A 24,840-nucleotide genomic window follows, 5' to 3' on the forward strand; every position below is an offset into this window, starting at 1 on the left:
AAAGAGAATTGAGAGATAAGGCACAGCCCTGCTCTCAAAAAGTCTATAATTTCCTAAAGACACAGATAAATAAATATAACACAATGCTTACATGCTAGGTAAACACCAAGGTGAAAAGAATCATCTGGGCTGGAAAAGTCAGATAAGGATTCTTAAGAGAAATGATGGGTGAGATTATGATGAAAGCAAAAGTTACAGTTATCTAGTTAGTGAAGGAGACAGGAGAGAAAGGAATTTTTTTCTAAGAGGAAGTGAAAAAGAGGGCCTCACTTATACTGATGGTGGGCATGCTTGCTCTGTTAATTGGGAGGAGGGAGAAGGTGTGGAGGGGAGGCATGGGATGAATGAAGCTTGGAAAGTAAACAGAGTCCTCTGTTGTTTCTTATGGAAGATAACAATGTTTAAGCTGATCAGTCAACAACAATAAAAACAATATAAAAATGTATTTTCTCATCTACTTTTTGTAGTTTCTCCATTTTTGGCCAATGAATGTTGCCATTTAACATTCTGTCTTAAATTTTACTTTCTCATCAAAAAAATTTCATTCATTAATCCCATCCATATCAGTACCTGGTTTTTAATCTTTCAGTATAATCTTTGTATAATATTTGTTTATATTTGCTAATATGTTATTTTAAAAATATGGATATACTTTATATATTTTCAAGTACACTATTAAATTTCACACAAGGGTGTGTGTGTGTGTGTGTGTGTATGTGTGATTTTAAGCATTTTTCCAATTTTTCCTCCCTCTGGAATAATCCAGGGTGATCACCTTTTCATTTCCAAGTCAGCGGATTAGCAACCTTAATTGAATCTGCAATTTTAATTCTCTTTTGCCATAAGAAATAATACAGTCAGAGCAATGACATCTTTTGTGGAAGGTATCCTTTTGCCTACCACATATTGTTAACATTTTTTGTTGTACTTATTAGCCATATAATGGGGGATAAATTTATTAACTTTTTTGAGCTAATTTCCTATCTTCATAGGTCTGTGAATGAGGCTTAATTAAACAAGTGTTTAACAGAGGGCTTCCGTAGTATATATATGCCCAACCAATGAAACCACTAAATCCAGTGTACCTAACAATTAGCTGTGTCCCAATAGATTTCAGGTGGAAAGATGATGACTCAAGAAGAAATCACAAAACCGGCTAAAGCACCTCAGCCAAAATACTTTATTTTTTTTGATGTAGACTTAAAATGGAAAGAGATGGATTGAACAGAAGCCAAAACTATATAATAGCTCTTTTTATACATCATTTTCTTTTCTATTTTTCTGATTCATTTTCTAATAGTAACAATATTATTAGAAATATTATTAGATGGTATGAGAGGGGTACCTGGGTGACTCAGTCGGTTAAGCGTCTGCCTTTGGTTCTGGTCACAATCCAGAAGTCCTGAGATCAAGCCCTGCATTGGGCTCTCTCCCCTCACTCATGCTCTCTCTCTCTCTTACTCACTCTCTCTCAAATAAATAAATAAAATCTTAAAAAAAAAAAAGATGGTATCAGAAATATTTGAATACGTACTTATTTCAAAAGCTTCCTATTTTAGTTGTAATCTTCATCTAATAAATTAAAATTTAGCATATTAAAACAATGAAAGAACTGTGAACAAATCCCTATTTTTTCCAGAGTTTGAGGTTTAATGATCTTTAGCTATTTGGTAGGATTTTCTTCCTATTTTTTAATCAACAGTTTTAGGTAATAAGTCCTTTAGGGAAAAGATTTACTTGATTATTTTTTTTTATTTACTGGTTTGTTGGTTTGGAAATTTTCAGCCTTTGTATAGACTTTCTGAGGTTAGAACCCAAGCATCTTCAGCTCCAGATTGAGAAAGACTGAACTGTTATATTCCTCCTTGGAGTGAAGGTCTCTGGAACTAGCTAGGTCTTAAATAGCACAGAACACTGAAACTTTTCCTTGCCTACCCTCATCAGTAGCATATAAAATAGCCATGGTAGTTGGTTCTAACAAATACATCTTCCTAGAAAACAGTGGTAAACCCTAAAGGGCGTAATCATATATGCTAGAAGCATTAACACTCTACCCTGATAGCCTTTTCCTGAAGGACAAGAGAAGCAGATGCCTTTTTTTGTTTTGTTTTGTTTTGTTTTTCCTTCCCCCAGTATTTAACACAGTTGATTGTGCATGACTAATTCTATTGCTAATCTTGTCTGGTGTCAATCTTCTGGTTTTTAGTGGAGGTTTCCTTTGGGGATTTAGTGCACACATGGCTGACCTGCATGCTTCTTTATCTCCAGGGCTCTAGTGAAATATTAGCACACAAAGCTAAATTGATTTGGAAACATAAGGCACAAATAACCTGGTTTTATGCAAATGTGAACACTGTATAAAAAAGCCCTTGGACATCATTTAAAGTTCAGCTTCACCTCACTAACTGGCTCACTCACCTTTGGATGGATGCTAAAATTAACCATTTAGAAAATCTTAAGCTTTGCTCTTCCTGGGGCCCTGCATGTAAATGTGGGTGTCCTATACCCCTGTTCACCCCTTTTATGACTATGCAGCCAAGTTTTCATTTATCATGCCAAGAGAGAAATTATCCAAAAGAACAGAATATCCAAAACTCATTTACATTTGGCTTTGGACTTACTTTCCCAGTTATAATTGGCTTTGGACTCTATAAAAATTATTTTGTAGTCCCTAATCACATGGTAACTGACATCATGAAAAGGTGACCCAGATAAGTAGTAGGTGGCAAGGTTTTGAATGAAGAGTACATCACTAAAAATTTACACCTGAGCTGTGTGTTGGCTCTAATTTCGATAAATGATTTGTGCTATAGCAACTTTTGTTGTATTAGAATCTCATACATATTTCTTACAGTAACACCTTATACAAAATTGGTGCTCAAACTATTTACTGAATAAATGAAAATACTGTTTACTTTTATATGTAGCATAAGTCATTGATTAGAGGTATTAGGGTTTGCATTTTATTTCTTCTTTAAACTTTAAAACTTGTCATATGAAAGGCTAATTTTGATCAACACATTTGCATGTATGGAAAAAAACACTTTATTTTGAAACAGGAAGTTGTATTAAAGCTAAAGGGAAATCATCAGCAAAAATTACACAATAATGATCTGCATAACTTTCCATATGTTTCTATCTCATTTCAACAGATAATTGTGGACTACATGATTATAAAAAAAATAAAATAGGGAAGAGAAAGAATAAAAAAAAGAAAAAAAAGTAACAATTATATATAACTAACCTGAAGAAAATATGTCCTGAGCATTGATGTGCTGAAGGACATACAAAAACCACAAATACTTACTCCATTTAGAATAAATAATAAAGAAAAAATATCTTTAAGGGACCAGATTTATTTAGTTCAGTTAATTTTAGTAAGAATTAATTTCTTTTTTAAAAGATTTTACTTATGTGTCAGAGCACAAGCAAGGGGAGTAGCAGGCAGAGGGAGAAGCAGTCACCCCCTGGAACAAGGAGCCCAATGCAGGACTAGCTTCAAGCGCCCTGGGATCATGACCTGAGCTGACAGCAGATTCTTAACTGATCACCCAGGTGTCCCAAGAATGAATTTCTTTATGCAAATAGAAAGCTTGTAATTGTTAATTAAGTGGAAATATTGCAGCATGTTATGAATTTTGTCAACATTGCTATAATATAAACATGAATTTGCACAGGAGCATTCTGTATGTCATTTTGTGTAAATTCCATTAAAAACTTCAGAAAAGCATTCATACTTGATGTAGGTTGCAGGTGAATTCATAATAACCTCATTTTCTTAGACATTTTAGGGATACGTATGTGTGTATATTTGTATGTGTGTGAGTACATACACTTATACACACACACACACACACACACACACACACACATTTGTGTTTTTAGACTAACACCTCAATTGTGCATTTTAAAAACCATTAGAAAGGGTGCCAGGGTGGCTCACTTGGTTAATTGTTCAACTCTTGATTTTGGTTCAGGTCATGATCTCAGGGTCCTGGGATTGAGCCCCATATTAGGCTCTACCCTCAGTGGGGAGTCTGCTTGAGATTCTCTGTCCCTCTCCTGCTGCCCCTCCCCCTGCTCAGGCTAGCTCTGTCTCTCTCTCTAAAATAAATAAATATAATCTTTAAAAAAAATACCATTAGAAAAAACTTTCTATTTGTATAAAAAATAAAAACATCATATCTGAATTACTTAAATATTTAAAGTTTAAATGTTGTCTGTCTCAAAGTTCACATTTTTATAAAAATAATCCATACTACAGAAATGTTATAATGATCATTTTATTTTCATAAATCACTCTAATCTTGTGATTACAGTTTACTAATAAAACCAATCTAAGATGTTATGTGCATCCTACATTCCAGTTGTTTACCCAATGTGAAATTTTATACTGTATGTTTAACTACTTTCTGTATTGATTCTTCTTTTTTTTTTAAGATTTTATTTATTTATTTGACAGTGATCACAACTAGGCAGAGAGGCAGGCAGAGGGGGAGGGGAAAGCAGGCTCCCCGCTAAGCAGAGAGCCCGACGTGGGGCTCGATCCTAGGACCCTGAGATCATGACCTGAGCTGAAGACAGAGGCTTAACCCACTGAGCCACCCAGGTGCCCCTTTTCTCTACTGATTTTTATTCAAATATGGAGGATGAGAGATTGAGAGAGAATTTGCCATAAACATAATTGATGTTCATCAATTGTGTTTGGCCTCAGGAGGGACTTTCTAGAAAAATTTTAGAAAGAACAATTCTAATTTCCTATGACTTTGGATTGTCTTGGCTTCCTCTCAGGCTTTGGGCATGTCTTTCCATCTTCCCATATTGCCTTTATCATTGTGTATGTTTGTGGACTCTGTTCTTCACTTTTTCTCACTTGTTTTTCATATCACACTACAGTGTGTATAGTGGTTATTCTCTAAGATGGCTTCATTAGAAACTTGGCTCTGCCACTTCACAGCTCTGTAATCTTGGGCAAGTTACAGACCTCTCTATTCTTCAATTTCCTCTTCTGTAAAATATAAATAAACAGTTTTATTTTTTTCTGTTTCTTTCATAGAGTCATTATTAGGATTACATTTGATGATCTGTTTTACAGGTTTAGAAGAGTACTTTCAAGTATAAAATGAATACTCCCCCCCTCTTTTTTTTTTTTTTTAAAGTAGACTTCACATGCAGTGTGGAGCCCAATGCTAAGCTTGAACTCAGGACTGTAAGAACAGGACCAGAACTGAGACTGACAGTTGGATGTTTTACGAACAATCCAGGCACCCTGAATACTATCCAATTTCAACCAAAATTATCTAGTTTATATTTTACTAAATATGTACTTTCTTCTGAATTCCATTGGTTGGAAATAGATTCTAAAACAAACTAATATTTAAAATATAGTAAATTCAGGAGCAGATTGAGAGACAGCCTATTTTTAAGCAATTAGGCTCTGCAGAACTCTTCCAATTATACTAAAAGTGCTCTCATAATTTGCCTTTTGAGAGGGCCTCTCAGGGACAAGGATGTGCTACTTATTTCTTTCTATTCTGTTCTTATTATACTGTTTTGTAGCAGAAGATGAGATACAAACAGTAGCAGTAAGCCTGTCATTCAACTAGTAGAGATGGCAAGAACGAAATAAGATATGTAAGCTTGTGAATGGGTTATCTACCCTCTGCTGTGACAGTTTTGCCAGAGGGAGTAACAAGTCAATTGTGCCATTACCTGGCCAGAACCTTGTCTTCATACACAAAAATAAAACTGCTAGGATACTGATAAAACAGAAAATGTGCAACTGAGAGGCTGTTGGCAACATTTAAGTCAACACACATGCACTATCAAAATAATGATAATTGTACAAATAAACCAGCTTAGATCAAGCTTAAGTAAATTAATTTAGGTCACACAATTCATTAGTATCAGATTTGTCCCCAGTTTCTGATTCTAGAGCACCCACTTTTAAGTTCAACATAACACTACCTGTCAAATATTTTTCAAGAAATTTCATGGGCATATGGAAGAATAAAAATATTTTTTAAACAGATAATATATTATTTAGGTGTCTACCATAAGCCAGCTGTGTTTTGGATACTTGGAATAATGCTGTGACTAATGTATTAGTAATGTAGTGAAGATGTCATGACATTTATACTCCAGAAATAAATGAGACAACAAACAATACTGAACTGTATTATGAGTTAAATGAAGAAAATATAACAAGTGATGTGGTAGAGACTGATGCGGGATGTTTTAGCTGATATAGTCATTAGTCAAGGAAAGCCTCACTGATTTGGATGTGGTCATATGGGCAACCTTGGGAAGATCTTAAGGAAGAAGTTGCCAGCCTAGAGAATAGTTAAAATAAAGGTCCTAAAGTTGGAAGGAACTTTGTTAAACTTAAGAAAATGTAAATTAGCGATGTGGCTTGAGCTTAATGAGACGATTATGGATTAAGACCATTTAAGGTCATGGGAAGGATATTAGTTTTATTCCAAATTCAAGAAAAGCTATTAGAGTGTTGCAAACTGAAGAGTGTTAGTGATATTGTTTTTTAATTTCCACTTTAAAGAAGCACTCTTAACCTTCCTGTAGAGAATACATTTTAACAGTACAAGAGAAGAAGGAAAAATTAAGGTTGAGATGGAGATGGAGCACTGAGAAATGATGGAGCATGAATAAGTAAACCAACTAAAAATATATTAAATCTGTTTCTTATTAAAAGAATTTGTCATCTATCTGGAAATATTTGTGGAATACACACTCTAATTTAATGACTGTTTATTATCATTCTTTGAAGAGCAGTGTTAGACAAAGTTAAAAATGTCTCTCAACAAAATGATTTATATCCACACCTGAAGTAATAAAATCAAGGAGTCAATACACTTGATCTAGAGGAGGGAAATACTCTGATTTTGTAAGAAATCATTCAAAGTCCACATAGAAGTCAGTGATATCCTCCAAAGCCATTCTACTCAGTATCACTTAAGATATCTTGACCACCCATTAAGTGCCAAGCATACTTCTAAGCACTGAAAATACAATGATGAGGAAGATAGCCTTTGTTTCTGTCTACACAGGGTTATACTCTTGCTGTTTAAACAAACTGTGTCTTCCATAAAATAAATTAACAGCCTCACTCAAATTTACAATTTTCCATTTTCAAGTAAACTGGGCTCAAGTTCTAAAATTTTGGATTTGGTAAAACACTGCATGGGATTTATAAAAATGTACACAAGACATGAATGACTTTTTAGTTATCTGGCCTATGAGATGAAACAGGGAGAAAGCATCTAAAAATACATCAAATTTAAATCTGAAAACAAGCATTCCTTATTTCTGGAAATTTTCTTTAAAAATCCACATGACAAAGTGAGTTCCAATAGGATTAATTTACACTGTCTATATAACTAATGGCCAGTGTTGCAATACTAAGGAAATCTTCACTTCTCAATTGTTTAATTCAATAAATATTAACTTCTCAACCATGCAATTTCCATTGTAGGGCTGGTGACCATCTTGATCTTATAGTTACTGCCATCCGTGATTATTATTATCTTGAGAGGTTGTGAATTAAGATTGTTTAAGGTCATGGTAAGGACACTGATGTTATTTCAAATTCATGGAAAGCGATTAAAACATTACAAACAGGAGAGTATGTGTGACATGGTATGATTTTAATTTTTATTTATTTTTTTTAAGGATTTTTTTTTTTTAAATTTATTTGACGGAGAGAGATCACAGGTAGGCAGAGAGGCAGGAAGAGAGAGAGGGGGAAGCAGGCTCCATGCTGAGCAGAGAGCCCAATGTGGGACTCGATCCCAGGACCCCGAGATCATGACCCGAGCCAAAGGCAGAGGCTTAACCCACTGAGCCACCCAGGTGCCCCTGATTTTAATTTTTAAAAGATATTCTAGTTTTCCTGTAAAAAATAATACAAATGGATAAGGAAAGAAGATGGGTTTTAGATATTCATGCCTAGGCAGGGAAGATGTGAAATATTTTTAGGGACTAGTCATGGATGTGACTTAAGTCACTTTTGCCCAATTCCCATTAGACAACCCTTAACTTAACAGGGTACTGTCCTAAAATCCTCAGTAGAGGTGATATGCAGTCTTGCTGAGGAAATAGAGCAATAAACACAAAGTATTGCTTCTGCCTCACAGTATTTTCAATCAGAATCTTGGATGCAAATGTTTCTTGTATCTCAGTAACTGTTTCTTCTGTTTTACTTAGCCTCAGTCACTTCTTCAAACTCCTATAGTTTCTTTTTTTTGATTCTTCTTTTTTTTTTAAAGATTTTATTTATTTATTTGACAGACAGATCACAAGTAGGCAGAGAGGCAGGCAGAGAGAGAGGAAGGGAAGCAGGCTCCCTGCCGAGCAGAGAGCCCGATGCGGGACTCGATCCCAGGACCCTGAGATCATGACCTGAGCCGAAGGCAGCGGCTTAACCCACTGAGCCACCCAGGCGCCCAAACTCCTATAGTTTCTGAATGCTCCCTGTTCAGATGAGAATCAGTAAATCATTCTACTGAAATTTATGAAATATTATTTATGAAATAATCAAAGATTTTGGAAACGGTGATTGCTACCAAAACTAGTTAATATGTTTTATTAAAGATTTCCCTTGGGCAGTTGAATGGATGATGAAGAAGATAGAGTTAAATGACATTGATTACAGAATTGACAGTATACTTGGAGGAGAGCTGAAATAAAGATTAGATATTGTCACCTTGGGAGAAAGTATATATTATGAAAAGAGCATTAGAAGGCTGTTATTAATGTAACTGGTAGGGAGAGAGGAGACAGTTGATGGTTAAGATGTAGTTAAGATGGTTAAGAAGCAGTTAGATAGGTATAAGTGTAATCAGTAATGTATTCCACAAAAAGCCAAAAAAGGGAGAGTTCTCAAAAAGAATGAGTTAATACAATGTTAAATGTCACATTTAACATATACCCATTAAAACATATTGAACATGCATGTGTCCTTTAGGAGATCAGTGGTGAATTTAGGAAAAGGCTTCTGATAGAAAGTTTATAGCATCATTATCAATAATAGCCAAACTGGAAAGACCCCAAATGTCCATTCACTGACGAATGGTTAAAGAAGATGGGATATATGTATATATATAATAGAATATTACTCAGTCACTAGAAAGAATGAAATCTTGCCATTTGCAACAACATGGATGGAGCAAGAGTATATTATGCTAAGGGAAATAAGTCTGAGAAAGACAAATAACCTTATGATTTCATTAATATGTGAAATTTAAGAACCAAAATAAATGAACAGAACAAAATAGGGATAAACCAAGAAGCAGACTATAGAGAACAAATTGAGAATTGCTAGAGGGAGGTGAGTGGGTGATGAGCTAAATATGTGATAGGTATTTGTTGTAATGACTGCTAATTTCTACTCCTGAAACTAGTCTTACACTATTACACTATATGTTAACTAATGAGAATTTAAATAAAAATTTGAAAAGAAAAAAAAATATGTGAAGAAAAATAAGGTTGCAGTCAATTAAGGGATGAATAAAAGGTAAGTAAGTAGAAACATTAAAGGTAAATTTTCTGAGGAATTTGGAAAGAAAAGAGGGGAAATTTCTGTTAGGAAAAGATGATTAAAGAAAAACTTACTCAAAAAAGAAAAACAAATTACTTTGACTTGCTACTCGAGGGTGGGGGTATTGGCTTCACTTGTATTTGGACTTGTAGGATGGTGTTGGAGAGTTGTTTACCAGCTTAAGTGATCCCAGGAGTAAAGACCTGAACTTAGAAGATGGGGTTAAGTACCCAATGAATGGATTTGTTACTTTACCTGAGTTCAAGCAAAACATTCCTGATTCTAGTTAGGCATTAGAGTCACCAGAGGGAACTTTTTTTTTAATTGCCTTACTATTCCACTATCAATTAAATAAGAATTTTGAGGTTGGAACTGAATAATAAGCATTTTAAAATGTTCTCCAGGGGCACTGAAGGGGCTCAGTCATTTAAGCCCATGAATCTCGATTTTTGTTCAGGTCATGATCTCAGGTTCCTGGGATTGAGCCCTGCATCAGGCTGTGCACTCATCATGGAGTCTGCTTAAGATTTACTCTCTTCCTGTGGCCCTCCCCACCTACACTCACTAGTTCACTCTCTTAAATAAATAAATAAATCTTAAAAAAAAAGAGTGTTCTCTAGGAGTTTCTAATGTTTATCCTATGTTGAAACAAAGTTGATAAAATTTGGGAAATTTGGAGGGAAATCATACCCTTAATATTCTCACTTCTGAAAATGGAGTGGCATTAATGTTTGCCTTCTGAGAGTAAAAAGCATCAGGGGGAGTGGGGACTCAAGGAGAGTGACAGAGGTTAATAATGAAGTGTCAACAAGGATAGGAATTTTTAAAAATAGAGGCATTGTGATGGTGGTTGCCTTTTCTCTGAAACTACATCATTGCCATCAAACTGCAAATTCCTAGGCTCTTCCCTGGACCTACTAAATCAAAAATTCTGGGAGCCGGGCCCAGCAATCATGTTTCAAGCCCATGAGGTGCTCTTTCATGCTAAACTTTGAGAATTGTTGACCAAGCCAATCATGAATGTTTGAATCATGCTCAGTTTCTAAACACTATTCAAGAAGAGGAGAGCCATGTTTGGCCATTATCTTAGGGATTCAGGGGTACCTCACAATATATTTGCTGACTTGGATGGAGATGTGTGCTTTTGAGGTAGTTTCCCTTTTAGTTCATAATGGCTTTAATTAAAATATAACATGTATATGGAAAGGTCATAATTTGCAAATGTATAATTTGATGAATTATCACATAAGCAATGCAGCCTTTTTACTACAACCCAGATCAAGAACCTAATATTACCCAAACATCAGATATCTCTGGAATATTCCCTCCCAGTCACTATTCTGTCCTTTCCTGAAAGTAAATAACCTTCTGATTTCTAGTACTATAAATTATTTTTACCGATTTTCAGCTCCATAAAATGGAATCTTGCAGTATGTACTCTTCAACCAGTGTTTTTCTCTGTGAGATTCATTATCTTTTTGCATGTAGTAGTAGTTTATTTTTATAGATTGATGGCGATACACTATAATACTGAACAACTATTAATATATGATATCTTTGGTGAATATTGTTTTTTCCCCCAGATTTGGTTATTAGAAGTAATGCATCTATGAACGTTCCTATAAATATATTTTGATGCAGATCTGAAAAATGCCTAGTAATGGGAATGTTAAATCATAAGACATGGCTAGCTTTATTAGATTATCTGCCAATGAGTTTTTTAAAATGGCTGTACTAATTTACAGAACTACCAGGAGTGTATAGAATTTTAGTTGTTTCACAGTCTTGCTAAGCTTTTATGTTATTACTTTTCATCATTTAAACATCTTGGTGTGTGTGTAATGAAGAAATTTAGTTTTAATTTGAATTTCTGTAATGACTCATACATTGAATATGGTTCTTATATGTTTATGAGCAGTTGGTCCATTCTTCATTGTGAGCTGCCTGGTCTACTGTTTTGTCCATTTTGTTATTAGTTGTTTGCCTTTTCCTTAATGATTTGTAAAAGTTCCTTACATATTTTGGATGGACCCTCATCAGTTATGTGTATTGGAAATATCTTCCACCATGTGACTATCTTCTCTTAAAGAAGAGCATTCCTAATTTTAATGTAGTGTACTATATCTATTTAAGAAAATTTTGACAATCCTAAGGACATGAAGATGTTGTCTTACATTTTGTTTTAGAGGCTATATTGCTTCACTTTTTATATTTAGATTAATGGTTCATCTGGCATTGACTATAGTGTATGGGTAGTTGATTAACCCAGCACCATTTAATGAAAACATGTTCTATTCCCAATGCTCTATGGTGCTGCCCCGTCATAAATCAAGTGTTTAAATGTGTATGTGTGTGTGTTACTGAAGACTTTATTCTGTTCCATTGGTTGACTGGCCTGTATTTACTTTTAATTCCTCTTTGATTTGATTAGTGTGGCTATATGATGAGCATTCATGCTGCTTATTTAGCTTTGTTTTCCTCTTCAGGATTGTCTTAATTATGCTTAGCTTTCTTCGCAATTCTAGATAAATTAAAAAATCAGGTTGTCAATTTATATACATGCATACACATATGCACAAGCAAAATTTTGAATGGAATTAAACTAAAACTATAGATTAATCTGAGGAGTACCAACATTTTTAGATTACCAGTCTGAAAGCATAGAATATCTATTTATATAGATCTGTAGTTTCCCTCAAAAATATAAGTAGAGCTGGGACGCCTAGGTGGCTCAGTGAGTTAAAGCCCTGCCTTCAGGGTCCTGGGATCAAGCTCCACATCGGGCTCTCTGCTTAGCAGGGAGCCTGCTTCATCCTCTCTCTGTCTGCCTCTCTGCCTACTTGTGATCTCTGTCTGTCAAATAAAAAAATAAAATCTTTAAAAAAATATATATAAGTAGAGCTTTGCTCAGGCTTTTTGTGTTTTTAGAATTTTTATTTCTAAATATTTGAAAATTTATCCTATTCGAGATGATGTTTTTAAAATTTCAGTGTCTATTCAGATATTGATACTCATATGTTGTTTATTGCCTGTGTATAGTGGTCTTGCTAAACACACACAGTAAGCTGTATATTTAATCTGGTTATTCTCTTGAATATTCTAATGTATAGTTCTGTAAATAATGAAGTTACACTTTATTGAAGTTAAATATGGAGAAAAATCTAAAACTTGACTCACTCCCACCCTCTAGGTGCTGAATAGCAATAAGCTTTCCAATTAAGTGCCCTTTCAATTTTGAAGCTTTTGCCATGCAACATACATTTTGTTCTTAAAATTTATTTAGCAGTTTCTCTCATTTTTCTACTCAATTTTGACTTTTTGCTGCAATTACCATACTTTTCCTCTGCTTTGGAATAGTGATATATTCTTTGTGATTCTCTTTTTATTCTACTCTACAGAGAGATGGTCCACAGATCAAATCCAATTTGATGATCCATTCAAATAATTATATTTATTCATTTACTTATTTTATATTTAATTCAGTACATTCATATAAACCTCCACTATATGTCAATATGTTTTTTTAAACAATAGAAATATTATGTGGACAAAAATAAATACCATCCCTGTCTTTATAATGTTTAAAAATTAAAGGGAGAGAGAGATTTCAAGTACCTATGTGGAAAAAAGTCTTTAACCAACCTGTGACCGCTAAGGTCACTTGGGACACAATATCCTGATAACATAAGCAGGAAAGAAGAGAGTATATGATCTTGTGGGTTTTCATAGGCAGAACTTGTAGTGGTAGCTCATGCCACTGACTGTTCACCGGAATTCAGTTGCATGGCTGAACCTAGATATAGGAAGCGCAAGAATATTTGGTCTATTTGAACAGCTACCTCTGGTTACAACAGTACATGTGAGAGTGGGAGAGGGGAACCCTCTTACACTGTGGGTGGGAATGCAAGTTGGTGCAGTCACCTTGGAAAACAGCATGGAGAGTCCTCAAAAAATTAAAAATAAAGCTGCCCTGTGACCCTGTAATTGCTTTCCTGGTTATTAAACACAAAGATACAGATGTAGTTAAAAGGAGGACCATCTGTACCCCAATGTTTATAGCAGCTATGTCCACAATAGGCAAACTGTGGAAAGAGCTAAGATGCCCTTTAACAGATGAATGGATAAAGAAGATGTGGTCCATATATACAATGGAATATTACTCAGTCATAAGGAAGGATGAATAACCAAATTTTATATCAACATGGATGGGACTGGAGGAGATTATGCTGAGTGGAAGCCAAACAAAGAAGGTCAATTATCACTTTGGTTTCACTTACTGGAGCAACATAAAGAATAACATGGAGAACATTTGAAAAAGGAAAAGAAAAGTGAAGTGGGGGGTGAGAAATCAGAGGGGGTGATGAACTATGAAGCACTGTGGACTCTGAGAAACAAACTGAGTGTTTTAGAGGGGAGGAGGGTGGAGGGATGGATGAGCCTGGTGATAGGTATTAAGAAGGGCACATATTGCATGGAGCACTGGGTGTTGTACATAAACAATGAGTCTTGGAACACTACATCAAAAACTAATGATGTATTGTATAGTGACTAATATAACACAATGACAAATTTAATTAAGTTAAAAAAAGTAATTTTGGTGCTTAGCTAATTGTCTCTGCCATACCAGGATGCCAAAAACCTTTTACCTCTTATATCTGTAGGTTTTTAGTTTTCATCAAATTTGGATTTTTCTTTGTCCATTATATCTTCAAATAGCTTTCCATGCTTCCACTCTGCCCCACTGCCTTTTGGAACTTCAATATTACTTATGTCAGAATGCTTTATATTTTCCTACATGGAAATTCTTTTTAAAGTTCTTCTGTTCTTTTCCTACATTTTGAATAGTTTCTGTTGCTCTGCCTTCAAGTTCAATATGTTTTATTCTGTAGTATCTAATTGTTATAAGCCCTATTGAGCAATTATTTTCATTTAGAATAATATGTATTTTGTCTCTTAAAGTTTTATTTGGTTACTATATACATACTATATACTATAACTTTCACTATGTTCACTGTGTTTATTTTTTCTGTAAGGGTTTGTGTAATGAATATTTCAGACTTTGCTTTGTACATATGGTCTCTATTATTTATTTACCTTTGATTTTAGTTTGTTTTTCATCTGTTTTTATAGTTCTTTAAAATTATAAAAGTCATGCATGTCTCTTAGGCAATACAAAACAAGGTATAATTTGGATAGAGCTTGATATGTAGTTTGCTAAGCCTTGCTTTAAATTGTAGAACAAAATTATAATAATTCCATCATCTCCATGATTTTTGTTTAGTTTCTATTGAGTAATAGTTTTCTTGGTAATGGATTGTATTTTTCTGCCTCTTGAGATGACTCCTCCTTTTTTACTAGATGTTGAACATTGTGAATTTTAAGTTATTGAGTGTTGGATTTAGTTCTCATTTTTTAAAGAATGTTGAATTTTCTCCTGATATAAAGCCAAGTTACATTAGGTTCAAATAGTGTCTCTGAGGTTTGGTTTTAAATTTTGTTATGGCAGTTCTAGAGGAAACTCTGCTCTAGGCATTGTTTAGTCCCTCTAGTGAAGTTCATCCCTGCTGAATGGCTATTGAATACTCTGGTTACTTAAAGACAACTCTCTATCCTAGTTGGAGGAATTTGCAAAATACCCAACCCTGTGTGCTCTCTTAGAGCCATTTAGGACAAAGATTCTTTATCTCTTTTTGCCTGTCTGGAATTTCACCCTTTATGTGCATTTGCTCATATTTAGCAAAGATCCAGGGTGCTACATTGCAGATTTTGTGAGTTGTTTTTTGGCAGAGCTCCCTCTCTGAATCCTGTCTTACAACTATGGGCATGTCATGGTCCCTGAACACTGTCTACTTAGCTCAAGGACAGCATCATGTTCTACTGATAATCCCTTGGTCCTGAATGTGCTTCTAGACAGAAAGCCAGGCAATTCTAGGGATCTCCTCCTTTATTCCTCTCCTTTGTGAGAGTCACAATTCTGTATGGCCCTAGTGCAGTGTTAAAAAAAAGAAAGTTATTTTGCTTAGTTTTTAATTTTTTTTTTTTTTTTTTGAAGAAAGGCTCGTAAATTTGCTCCCTGTTACTATGTCATGGCTCCCTTTTGAGTGAAAGATTTTTTTCCTCCAAATCTTTAAGTAATTTAAATTATCATTGAATGGATGCTTTTTCTTTCTTATTTGGAGATTTTAAGCTAAATATTAAAATAAAAATCCACATATTAATTAATTACTTTCCTCAGTGTATTATCTCACCTTCTCATTTTCTAAACATGTCTCTTAGGAAGGTAAATATAAATTAAGATAAGATACTTCCTCTAAAGCATATTTGAGTATTTAGGAATAAACAATGCTGAGTGCCATTATGCTTAGCTTTCCCTTTCCATAAAGTGTTCATCTGGATGAATGATGAATGTTTTTCTTCTTCAAGTTGTTATAAATCTGATTCTAAGATGAATTTAATTTTATCTGTTTTGATACAAAAGAAGCTGAGGGTGCTGGACTGAGAAATGAAAATAAGGACACTTCAGTTTTCCCCATAATCACAAAACATGTACTCTTTTCCTTAAAACTTGGGACAGCATTATGTGTTGTGCCTTGAAAAAACATAAAACTACCAATCTAGTAGATGTACAATTTAATTACCCTGTTGCTCAATTTTCTTCTCTATGGGAAAAGTGTTTTTCCTTAAACATGAAGATGCATAAGGCTAAACTATGAAATGTAAACAAGGAGAGTCACAGAAATGGAACAGCTGCTCTGCTATGTAATATAATGGATAATTAATTAATGTAATATCTAAATAGTTTGTCTAATTAAGAGGTACAACAGTGATGCCTGTCTACAAAGGAACAAGAATCCATGTAGATGTCAGTTTTACTTGACTGTTAATAGAAGGTTGAGATTTAACAAGGGAGAGTTGCAAAAAATTTCCCATGATATAGTCTGATACGGATTGAATGCTTAGCATCTGGAATTCACCAAGTGTACTCATTTTCTAAGATTTACAGTTAATTTATCTTTTTTGATAAACAAGCCTATTTCCTAACACCCCTGTACCCCATCCCTAAGTTATTCCAGAAGAAACTTATAGCAGGGCAGAGCACAGTATGAGATCAATATCTGCAAAGATGTACTACAAAAAACTGTTTCAAGTGTTTTCGTATTTTTTTTTTTGATGCAGTCTTTTTTTTTTTTTTAACTGTCATGTTTTGTGGCAGTTCCAATTTACAAGATCTTAAATGAAATGTATCGTCTCCTAACCAAAGTCAAAACGAAGTCTGGTATTTTCAGTATATAAATGAGTGTCACAGACATGGAAAGGAAATAAAATTTAATTTTAGGAAAAATATATTTGTGGAAAAATATTAAACTTTTTTTCTTAATATTTGCTCTTAAATACAACTAATTTTTAAATTTATTTGTGACTTTTCTCCCTGCTGTATTGGTGAGAGATTAAAGAAATTGTTTACCAAGTTTACATAAATTCAGTTATTTTAAAGAAGTAGAAGTTATTTGATGATGATTTAATTATTACAAACAACAAGAAAAATTAGGTTTAATAGAATTTTAAATTTAACAGCCATAGTTTTTATCAATAGATTTTAGTATATTAAGAATTAAAGAGAGTTAATAGTATTTTCCCCATGCTGTTGGCATAAGTCCCAAGTCAAATGATTATTTAAAAAAAAAAAAAAAGCTTATTCTTAAAAGACCACATTTCCTTCATTGATTCTATTGGCTAAACTGGTTGTTTCCTTCCTGTTTTACAATAAATTGACTGCAAGCTTCTTAACATCAACTTTCCATCATCCAGTGTATTTTTAAAATAGCATACTTTCAATCTTACAGCCTATGCACTTTTATTAGAACAAGAGTAGAGAAATAACCGACCTTTTTATTATCCACTATATTCTGTATATAATAAGTAACCACAATTTGAAGGCAACACAACTTCTAGTTAACACAAGATAAATCCAAGATAGTCAATCATATTGCTTTACTCTTTAGGTGAAAAAAATATTCTTAAAAACAGGCCTAAGAGGAGTATTCTAATTTATTTTGTCATGATGCTATTTATTCCCAAATGCCTACAAAGATCAAACTAATCTTTTGAAGAACTGAGGTAAAAATACACTACAACACTGAAAACAAGAGATTGTTTATCTCGAGGAAGCAACAAAGTATGGAAAAATTGGCCTGAACTCTTGATCCAACCCCTTAATCTGATCTGCTATTTTATTATTCCTCTGTCAACTCCAAAGAGCTACCAGAACGATATTTTCAAAACCCAAATCCAATCATGTCATTTCTTCTGAAAACCCATCAATAACTTTCCATAGCTCTAAAGAATTTCCAAAAGCTTGTGGGAAAGGTTCTATGAGGTCTAGGACCTAGTTGCCCTTCCAACTAACTGGATTTAGTACCACATCGACCCTCACTATCTTGGCAACAGCACAGATTTTCTTTTTGTTTGGAGAATGCCTGCTTTCTCCAGTGAAAATTTCAGTATACCTATTCAGAACCCATTTCCTTCTGCTTCTCATCTAGTTAATGATTACTATTCACCTTTCAGGTTTCAAATCTGAACATTCAGTTTCTTTTTTAAAATTTTTAAAGTTTTTTTTAATTAAGTTATCTTAGTCACCATACAGTAGGTCATTAGATTTTGATGTAGTGTTCCAAGATTCATTGTTTATATATAACACCCAGTGTTCCAATCACTTCCTCAGAGAGTCCGTGTTCCTGAATTTCCTAATTAGTTCAAAGACCACCATATGACATCAGTACTAAATGCTTTTTATTCACAGTGCCTGACAGAAATGTAACTTTAAGTGTTTGTCATTTGTTTAGAACCTCACACTCTACTGGACAGGATGCTCAATGAAGGCAGACATTATTCTAACTTTTGATCATCACTATAGCCTGAGAGACTAGCACAGTCCCCCTTCATACCTCATATATCACAATGGATATGTTTTGAACAGATGGCCAAATGAATTCACTTCAAAACTCACAGATTTGTATAAATAACCAACATGATCCCATATGTGTCTGGAATCTGTTAAGAAGTGGTTCTCTTGAACAAACTTAGTGACTCCTGCGCTTTCTGTGAACTGCTGGACAAAAGATCTTGCAGGCAACATTAATCCAGCAGGCAAGCCTAGTGGCCAGGACAGAGTGGTGCCAAATGAACTCAAAGACCAACTCACTTTGACCAGTGACCAGGCAATGTTACTCAGCAGAGAAAGTGTAGCACTGGTTTCATGGCTTATTCTAATGCTGCCTTCCACTTGTTCCAACTCTGTTATAAAATTTAAAAAAAAATTAGTTTATGTAATATCATTTGCTAAAACAGTCTATGATTATAGGAAATGTATTGGCATTTATAAGTATTGTATTATTGTATTATAATGTATTGGCATTATAAATATTGTATTGTATTGTATTAAAACTAGGCCAAATCACAATGCAAAGATTATAGCATTCAAGTAGGGCCACCTAGCCAAACTGTTATATATCTAACCCATACAAAAGCAAACTACCTATTTCACAATTTTGTCAGATGCTGATTCTATGACAATATCTATATAGAGATAAGAGATAAACAGGAGTGCATAACAAAGAACTTGATATGAGAATTGGCAAGAATGTTGGTTTCAGTGTTGGAAGATCTGCATTCCCATCTTGTTTTCAAGTACAAGTCATTCATACTTTCAGATTGAGGTTATTTTGCTGTGAAATAAAAATATCCCTAGAGAGAGCTATTATACAAGTTGTGATCCATCTCCTGTATTAGGAGTTTGGGTTGATTTCTCTCTTCTGTGAGCTTGCAGAAACTTCAAGGAAACCATGCAAAGAAACTGATTTGTGTGAAACAGTATATTATTATTAAACAGTATATTATTATTAAACCATGGTTGAAATACTTAAATGTTGATGGTAAAGTCATAAGGCTGCAGTTGAGGAAAAAAACCTCATTTCCACAGAGGATGAATAAATGAGGTATGTTTTCATTTGACCAAATGCAGGACTTTTGTGAGGGAGTTCTCTTGAATTGTCTTAGATCGTTCCCAAGAGGCCCACCTGCAAAAATGAGGAGATGTAGTTGGAAAGAAGATGGAAGTAAATTATTCTATATCCATGTTGTAAGGGAGAAATGGAGGCTGCCAAACAGATAGACACATTCCCCCACAACAAGGGAACTATAATGGGACACCCCTGGAGATCCCATAAAGGTTCATGAGCAAAAGAACCATCTTTCCTTAGTCATCTGCTAAAAATCCTAGAAAATGGTACCAAATCATTTTCAGAGAAGTAAAACAATTCATGTCCCCCAATCTCTTCTACAACCAACTCCAGGAGGAATCACAGAATGCTCAGTGAGTAGAGGAATATGAACAAAAATACTAGGAGGGAAAACAGAGAAGAAGAGCTCATTGTTCTGCCTTATATTTGCCCCATCAGCCACAAGCCCAAACTAGGGAGAGCAAAGAAACTTAACCCAAAGAAGTCAATTATTTTGCAAGTATCCAGCACTAGACGTGCTAATCAATGAACTGAAATTTTTGAATAAAAAAGGATTTCTAAAAATTTTTATGTTAACTGAAATATATGTTTACCTGGGATTGTATCTAGAGACATGGAAATAAATAGCTCATAGAGCTATGGTTTGAATAGGTTGTGTACTAGTTATACTACAAATACATGATAGTGTAACATTTTATTTCCAAAGTACTACTCAATCCTGGAGTTGGTACCGAGAAGACAAAGAGTAGAGGTAGTTTGGGGTCAGGGTAAGCTTCAGAAGGACATGCTTACCATAGGTTAAAGTTAAGATACTGAGAGAAGACACTGTGTGTTCTGTCAAGAAAATTGTAGTAATATGCCTCATAGTCTAGACAGGACTACTTCCTCTTTCTAATTACCGCCCAAAACTTAAAAAAATATAGAAAGGGCATGCAATGAAAATAAATATAACTTTTACAATAGTGGGTGATAAAAGTTAAGTATCTGTTAAGAGTAATAAACTTCTGTTTTCAATTTATGAATTACATAGTTAAATACATAAAGAGTGACAGGATGAAGCTAATGTTATTTGATGTATATACTATAATGATAATGTTCCTGGTACCAAAGCATTTTGCTCTCCCTGGCCCATCATGGAGTTAAAACAGGATGCTGTCCATCTCTAGTAAAGTTATGGAGTATAAGTCATTACACCAAATAATATTTGGTCATTATAGAGCCAATTTTTTCCCTCTAACATTTGATTAAAATTGATGGAATTTTCTGAGTGTCTCAAGGTAACTGCCTAGATCTTGAGACAGATTACTATACAAGTAAACTAGTAACCTATTAACGTGACTTTCCTGAACAGTGTTACGTCAAGACAAATTTTATAGTTTCAATGTCTTTATAAAACAAGGAACTTTATCTTACACATCTCACACTAAACATAGATGGTCAAGTATTCCTTCTGTTAGCATACACCATTGGCCAAAAGTAGACTTGTGGAGAACCCATGAGCCCTGTTTGGAAAATGGGAACCATAGGTCCTAATATAAAGCCAGTACAAATTTATTTATAACATTGTACATACATATATCACATAAATACCTAGCAAAATATATTTACATTATTTGGTGGAGTTATATGGAATACATTACCAAAGATATATTAATTACTATATTATTTCTCTCTAAAGTTTCCTAGAAAAGTGATGTATTTTAAGGACTTTATTTATTTTAGAGAGAGAAAGAGTGCTCAAGCATGCATGCAAGGGGGGAAAGGAGGGGAGGGAAAGGGAGAGAGAGAATCTCAGGCAGATTCCAGGCCTGGTGTGGAGCCCAGGCCTGGTGTGGAGAACTTGGAGATCATGACCTAAGCCAAAACCAAGAGTCGGACATCAAACCAACTGAGCCACACAGGCTCCTCAATGTATTTTTATTTAAAGTATAATTTCAGAAATACTTTCAAAATCTTTTGAAAAATGTCACTGACAAAAAATTATATTTTCTCTTAAATTGTTTATTTTGTACATACCTACATTAAAAAAATAAAAATAAAACTCAGCCTACCATGAATGTGTACAAAGTGATTAAAGATTTCCATAACAGACCTTAAGAACAATGTTGGTTTTGTTTTATTCATTTCCTCACCTAATCAATGAAAAGAAATCTTGGTCCTGTTATCCTGAGATCTAATAGAACTTCAGATTTTTACTTACTTTCATTGATATTTCAACTAATGATTATAAAATTATAAAGATATGGTTTATATTTATATATGTGTTTAAAATGTTTTCATGGACTTCTCATTTTATTTAATCTTTATTAGTATAATATGTACTTTGTGTCACAATATTTGGACTGCTGTTTTTATCCAAAACTGTCAACAGAATTGCTTTAATTTCATTTTTCTTAATGACTTATAACTGGACATCTTGTTCTTGTTTTAACAGCTGAAGATGCATGTGGAGGAACGATGAGAGGATCCAGTGGCATCATTTCAAGCCCTAGTTTTCCTAATGAGTACCATAACAATGCTGATTGCACTTGGACCATTGTAGCAGAGCCTGGGGATACAATTTCACTCATATTTACTGATTTCCAAATGGAAGAAAAGTATGATTACTTAGAAATAGAAGGTTCTGAGCCACCTACAATATGGTAAGTAAATAGCTTCTATTCTAACCTAGCATCAATGTCATTGCCTAAGGCTGACTGGGGATCCAAGAACAGCTGTGTAAGGGCCTTTAAAGGTCTAGTTATTTAAAAGAACTTAGAGTTACAGGAAAATTGTAAGAGGCAGCTGTCAAAGCTGAGGGATATTTTTGAAGATAAGGGTACTAATACATCAAATAGATTGGAATCCTGAAGGATGAAACTTTCCATCAATATTTAATTATCAGTCATTGAAAAGTAATGTGGCTTAAGAACAACTTTTATAAGAAAAGTTCCTAATGTAATCTATAGTTATGTTCTTAGCATGCCAGTCCATAGTTGGTGGTTCCTTTCAAATGATTTGAATAGTCCGGAAAATAATTTGCCTTTGTGTTTGTAGATAGTTCTTTTATTCAATCTGTTATCTGAAGGCAAAAATTAAACATTATGATCTGGGGTGGTATGGTCTGTTTTTTACAGACTTCAAGACATGGTTTCATGGCAACTGCAGAGTTTTCAGAATATGCTTTTGTGGTATAATATTTTTAGGAGAAAATATTTCATTACACTATTTTAAAAATCTGAATGCATTGATAGGATAGAAGTGTAAAGTAGATTGTGAATCAGTCACTGAGTGAAGAGTGATGAGACTGTGATAGTAAGGCAGTTGGTAAACACTAGACTAGAATGGGCATTTTAAGCCATGTAAAGGATTTGATAAGAACAGAGGGACTTTATTAAAGTGTTTTATCAAATACAATTACATGAAGAGGTGTGAATTTTCAAATGATTGTTCTTACTAAGTGCAAAGATTGATTTGAAGTGGGGCTCGATTAGCTATAGGAAGAAGTGATTGCTATACCCAAGAAAAAATCATGGTAGCCTGGATTAGAATGGTATTAATGGAGATAAAGCAGTAGGATAAAGTAGAATAAGTTAGAAGGTATTTAGGGAGGCATAATGAAAAGGGGTTGAGGAGTAAAAAGAAGGTGGTGCTAAAATAAAACATCATTTCCTGACTTGCCAAGTTGGTAAACCAGTAGAGATAATCACTGATTTGGAATTGTTGAAGGAAGGTTAAATTTGGAGTGAGAATGCTATGAATATTAAGAATTATTTTTTATATCTATTTAGCTTAAGGTCACTTTGAGATGATCCATTACAGCCATCTAGTAGACAACTATGTCTGTCTATAAGACTCAGGAGTTCTGCATCGAAACATAACTGATAAGATGTAGTTGATATCTAAGGTAAATGAACAAATAAGCATCAATAATATTGGCTAGCTAGAGGAGTGAGAAGAAGCGAGAGAACTAGGACTGAGTCTGAGCACCAACAGCAGGATATAAAGCCCAGGCTTAGGAGGATTATCCTGCAAAGGGCACAGAGGAAGTGTATTTAGAGATGCAGGAGGAATAAAGTATCACACAGACCAGAGAAGGAAAGTGTGAGGTAAGAAGAGAAAATATTGTGGGTTGCTGCTGAATGGACACCGAGTAAATGTTTAAAAAAAAAAAAAAAAAAATATATATATATATATATATATATATATATATATATAGTTATCTGGGATTTAGCAAAAGTATCACATGGGTCTGTCATCCTAATATATTCCTTTGAAGGTAAGACAAGTTACACACTAGCCATACCCACTTTTTTGTTTGCTTGTTTTCTCTTCTACCCTCAGGCTGTCAATACTCAGAGTTACATAACATTAACAATTCCCATGATAATTTCTTGCCCGAGTGCAATGAAACCCAGCAGAATCTAGGTTTAAAATGTTAGCAAATTCAAAAACTCTTGTTTTAGAAATTGCTACTTGTACAGTGATACATATTGGAGTCATATCAAGGTAGATGATAGTGCCAGGAATTTTCCAATAATTGTACTATCTTTTAGTATGCAACTGATTCCATTAAAAATCTGAGTTTTTAAACTCCCCAAATATTACTAGATATAAAGAAGGAAATTCAAGAAAATGTTTCTTCGTTTCCACTGAGCTCTGGAAATCAACAAATTTGTCTAGAAACTAACACATTTATTTTGGGGATCATAATATCCTATTTATGTTCATGTAGTCATTCTCTTTTCAGATTGTGCATTCTTAGTAAGGATTTGTACGTTTCTATATGAACATCTATTTTTGTTTCTGAGTTTCTAGAACAATGTAGCTTGTCCAATAATAGCATCAGATCCACAAATTGTTCTTCTCTGAATTTTCTAATTAAATGACACTGGGACACTTTACTTTTTTCTCTCTTTGTTAGGAAGAAAACAGTAACTGAGAATTTATTGTTTTACTGTTATTTATTTTTTATTATTACGTTCAATTAGCCAGCATAATAGTACACCATTATTTTTTGATGTAGTGTTCAATGATTCATTAATGTGTATAACATCCAATACTGATCACCACATGTGCCCTCCTTAATACTCACCACCCACTTACCCAATCTGCCCACATCCCTCTCTTCTGTAACTCTCAGTTTGGTTCCAGGAGTCCAGATTACAACACAGTAAATGTTTAGGTGACTTGTCAGAATCCTAGAGATAGATATAGATATAGATACATAGGTATAGATATATATATAAAATAATATCAATAAGTTCATTTATAAATTTTCTAGAA

At 34.1% G+C, this 24,840-nt stretch overlaps 1 protein-coding gene across 2 annotated transcripts in view; it reads left to right on the forward strand.

Annotated features, from left to right (window-relative positions):
* Positions 1–24,840, forward strand: part of LOC111146567 (CUB and Sushi multiple domains 3) — a 1,261,269-nt gene that overhangs the window by 350,547 nt on the left and 885,882 nt on the right. For both annotated transcript variants that reach the window (XM_022502159.1, XM_022502160.1), the window contains exon 5: positions 22,010–22,217. In XM_022502159.1, the coding sequence (XP_022357867.1) occupies positions 22,010–22,217 (208 nt within the window). The remainder of the gene's footprint in view (positions 1–22,009; positions 22,218–24,840) is intronic.

The sequence above is a fragment of the Enhydra lutris genome, unplaced genomic scaffold, assembly GCF_002288905.1.
Source record: "Enhydra lutris kenyoni isolate GAN:26980312 unplaced genomic scaffold, ASM228890v2 scaffoldscaffold14, whole genome shotgun sequence".
In the NCBI taxonomy this organism is placed as follows: Eukaryota; Metazoa; Chordata; class Mammalia; order Carnivora; family Mustelidae; genus Enhydra; species Enhydra lutris.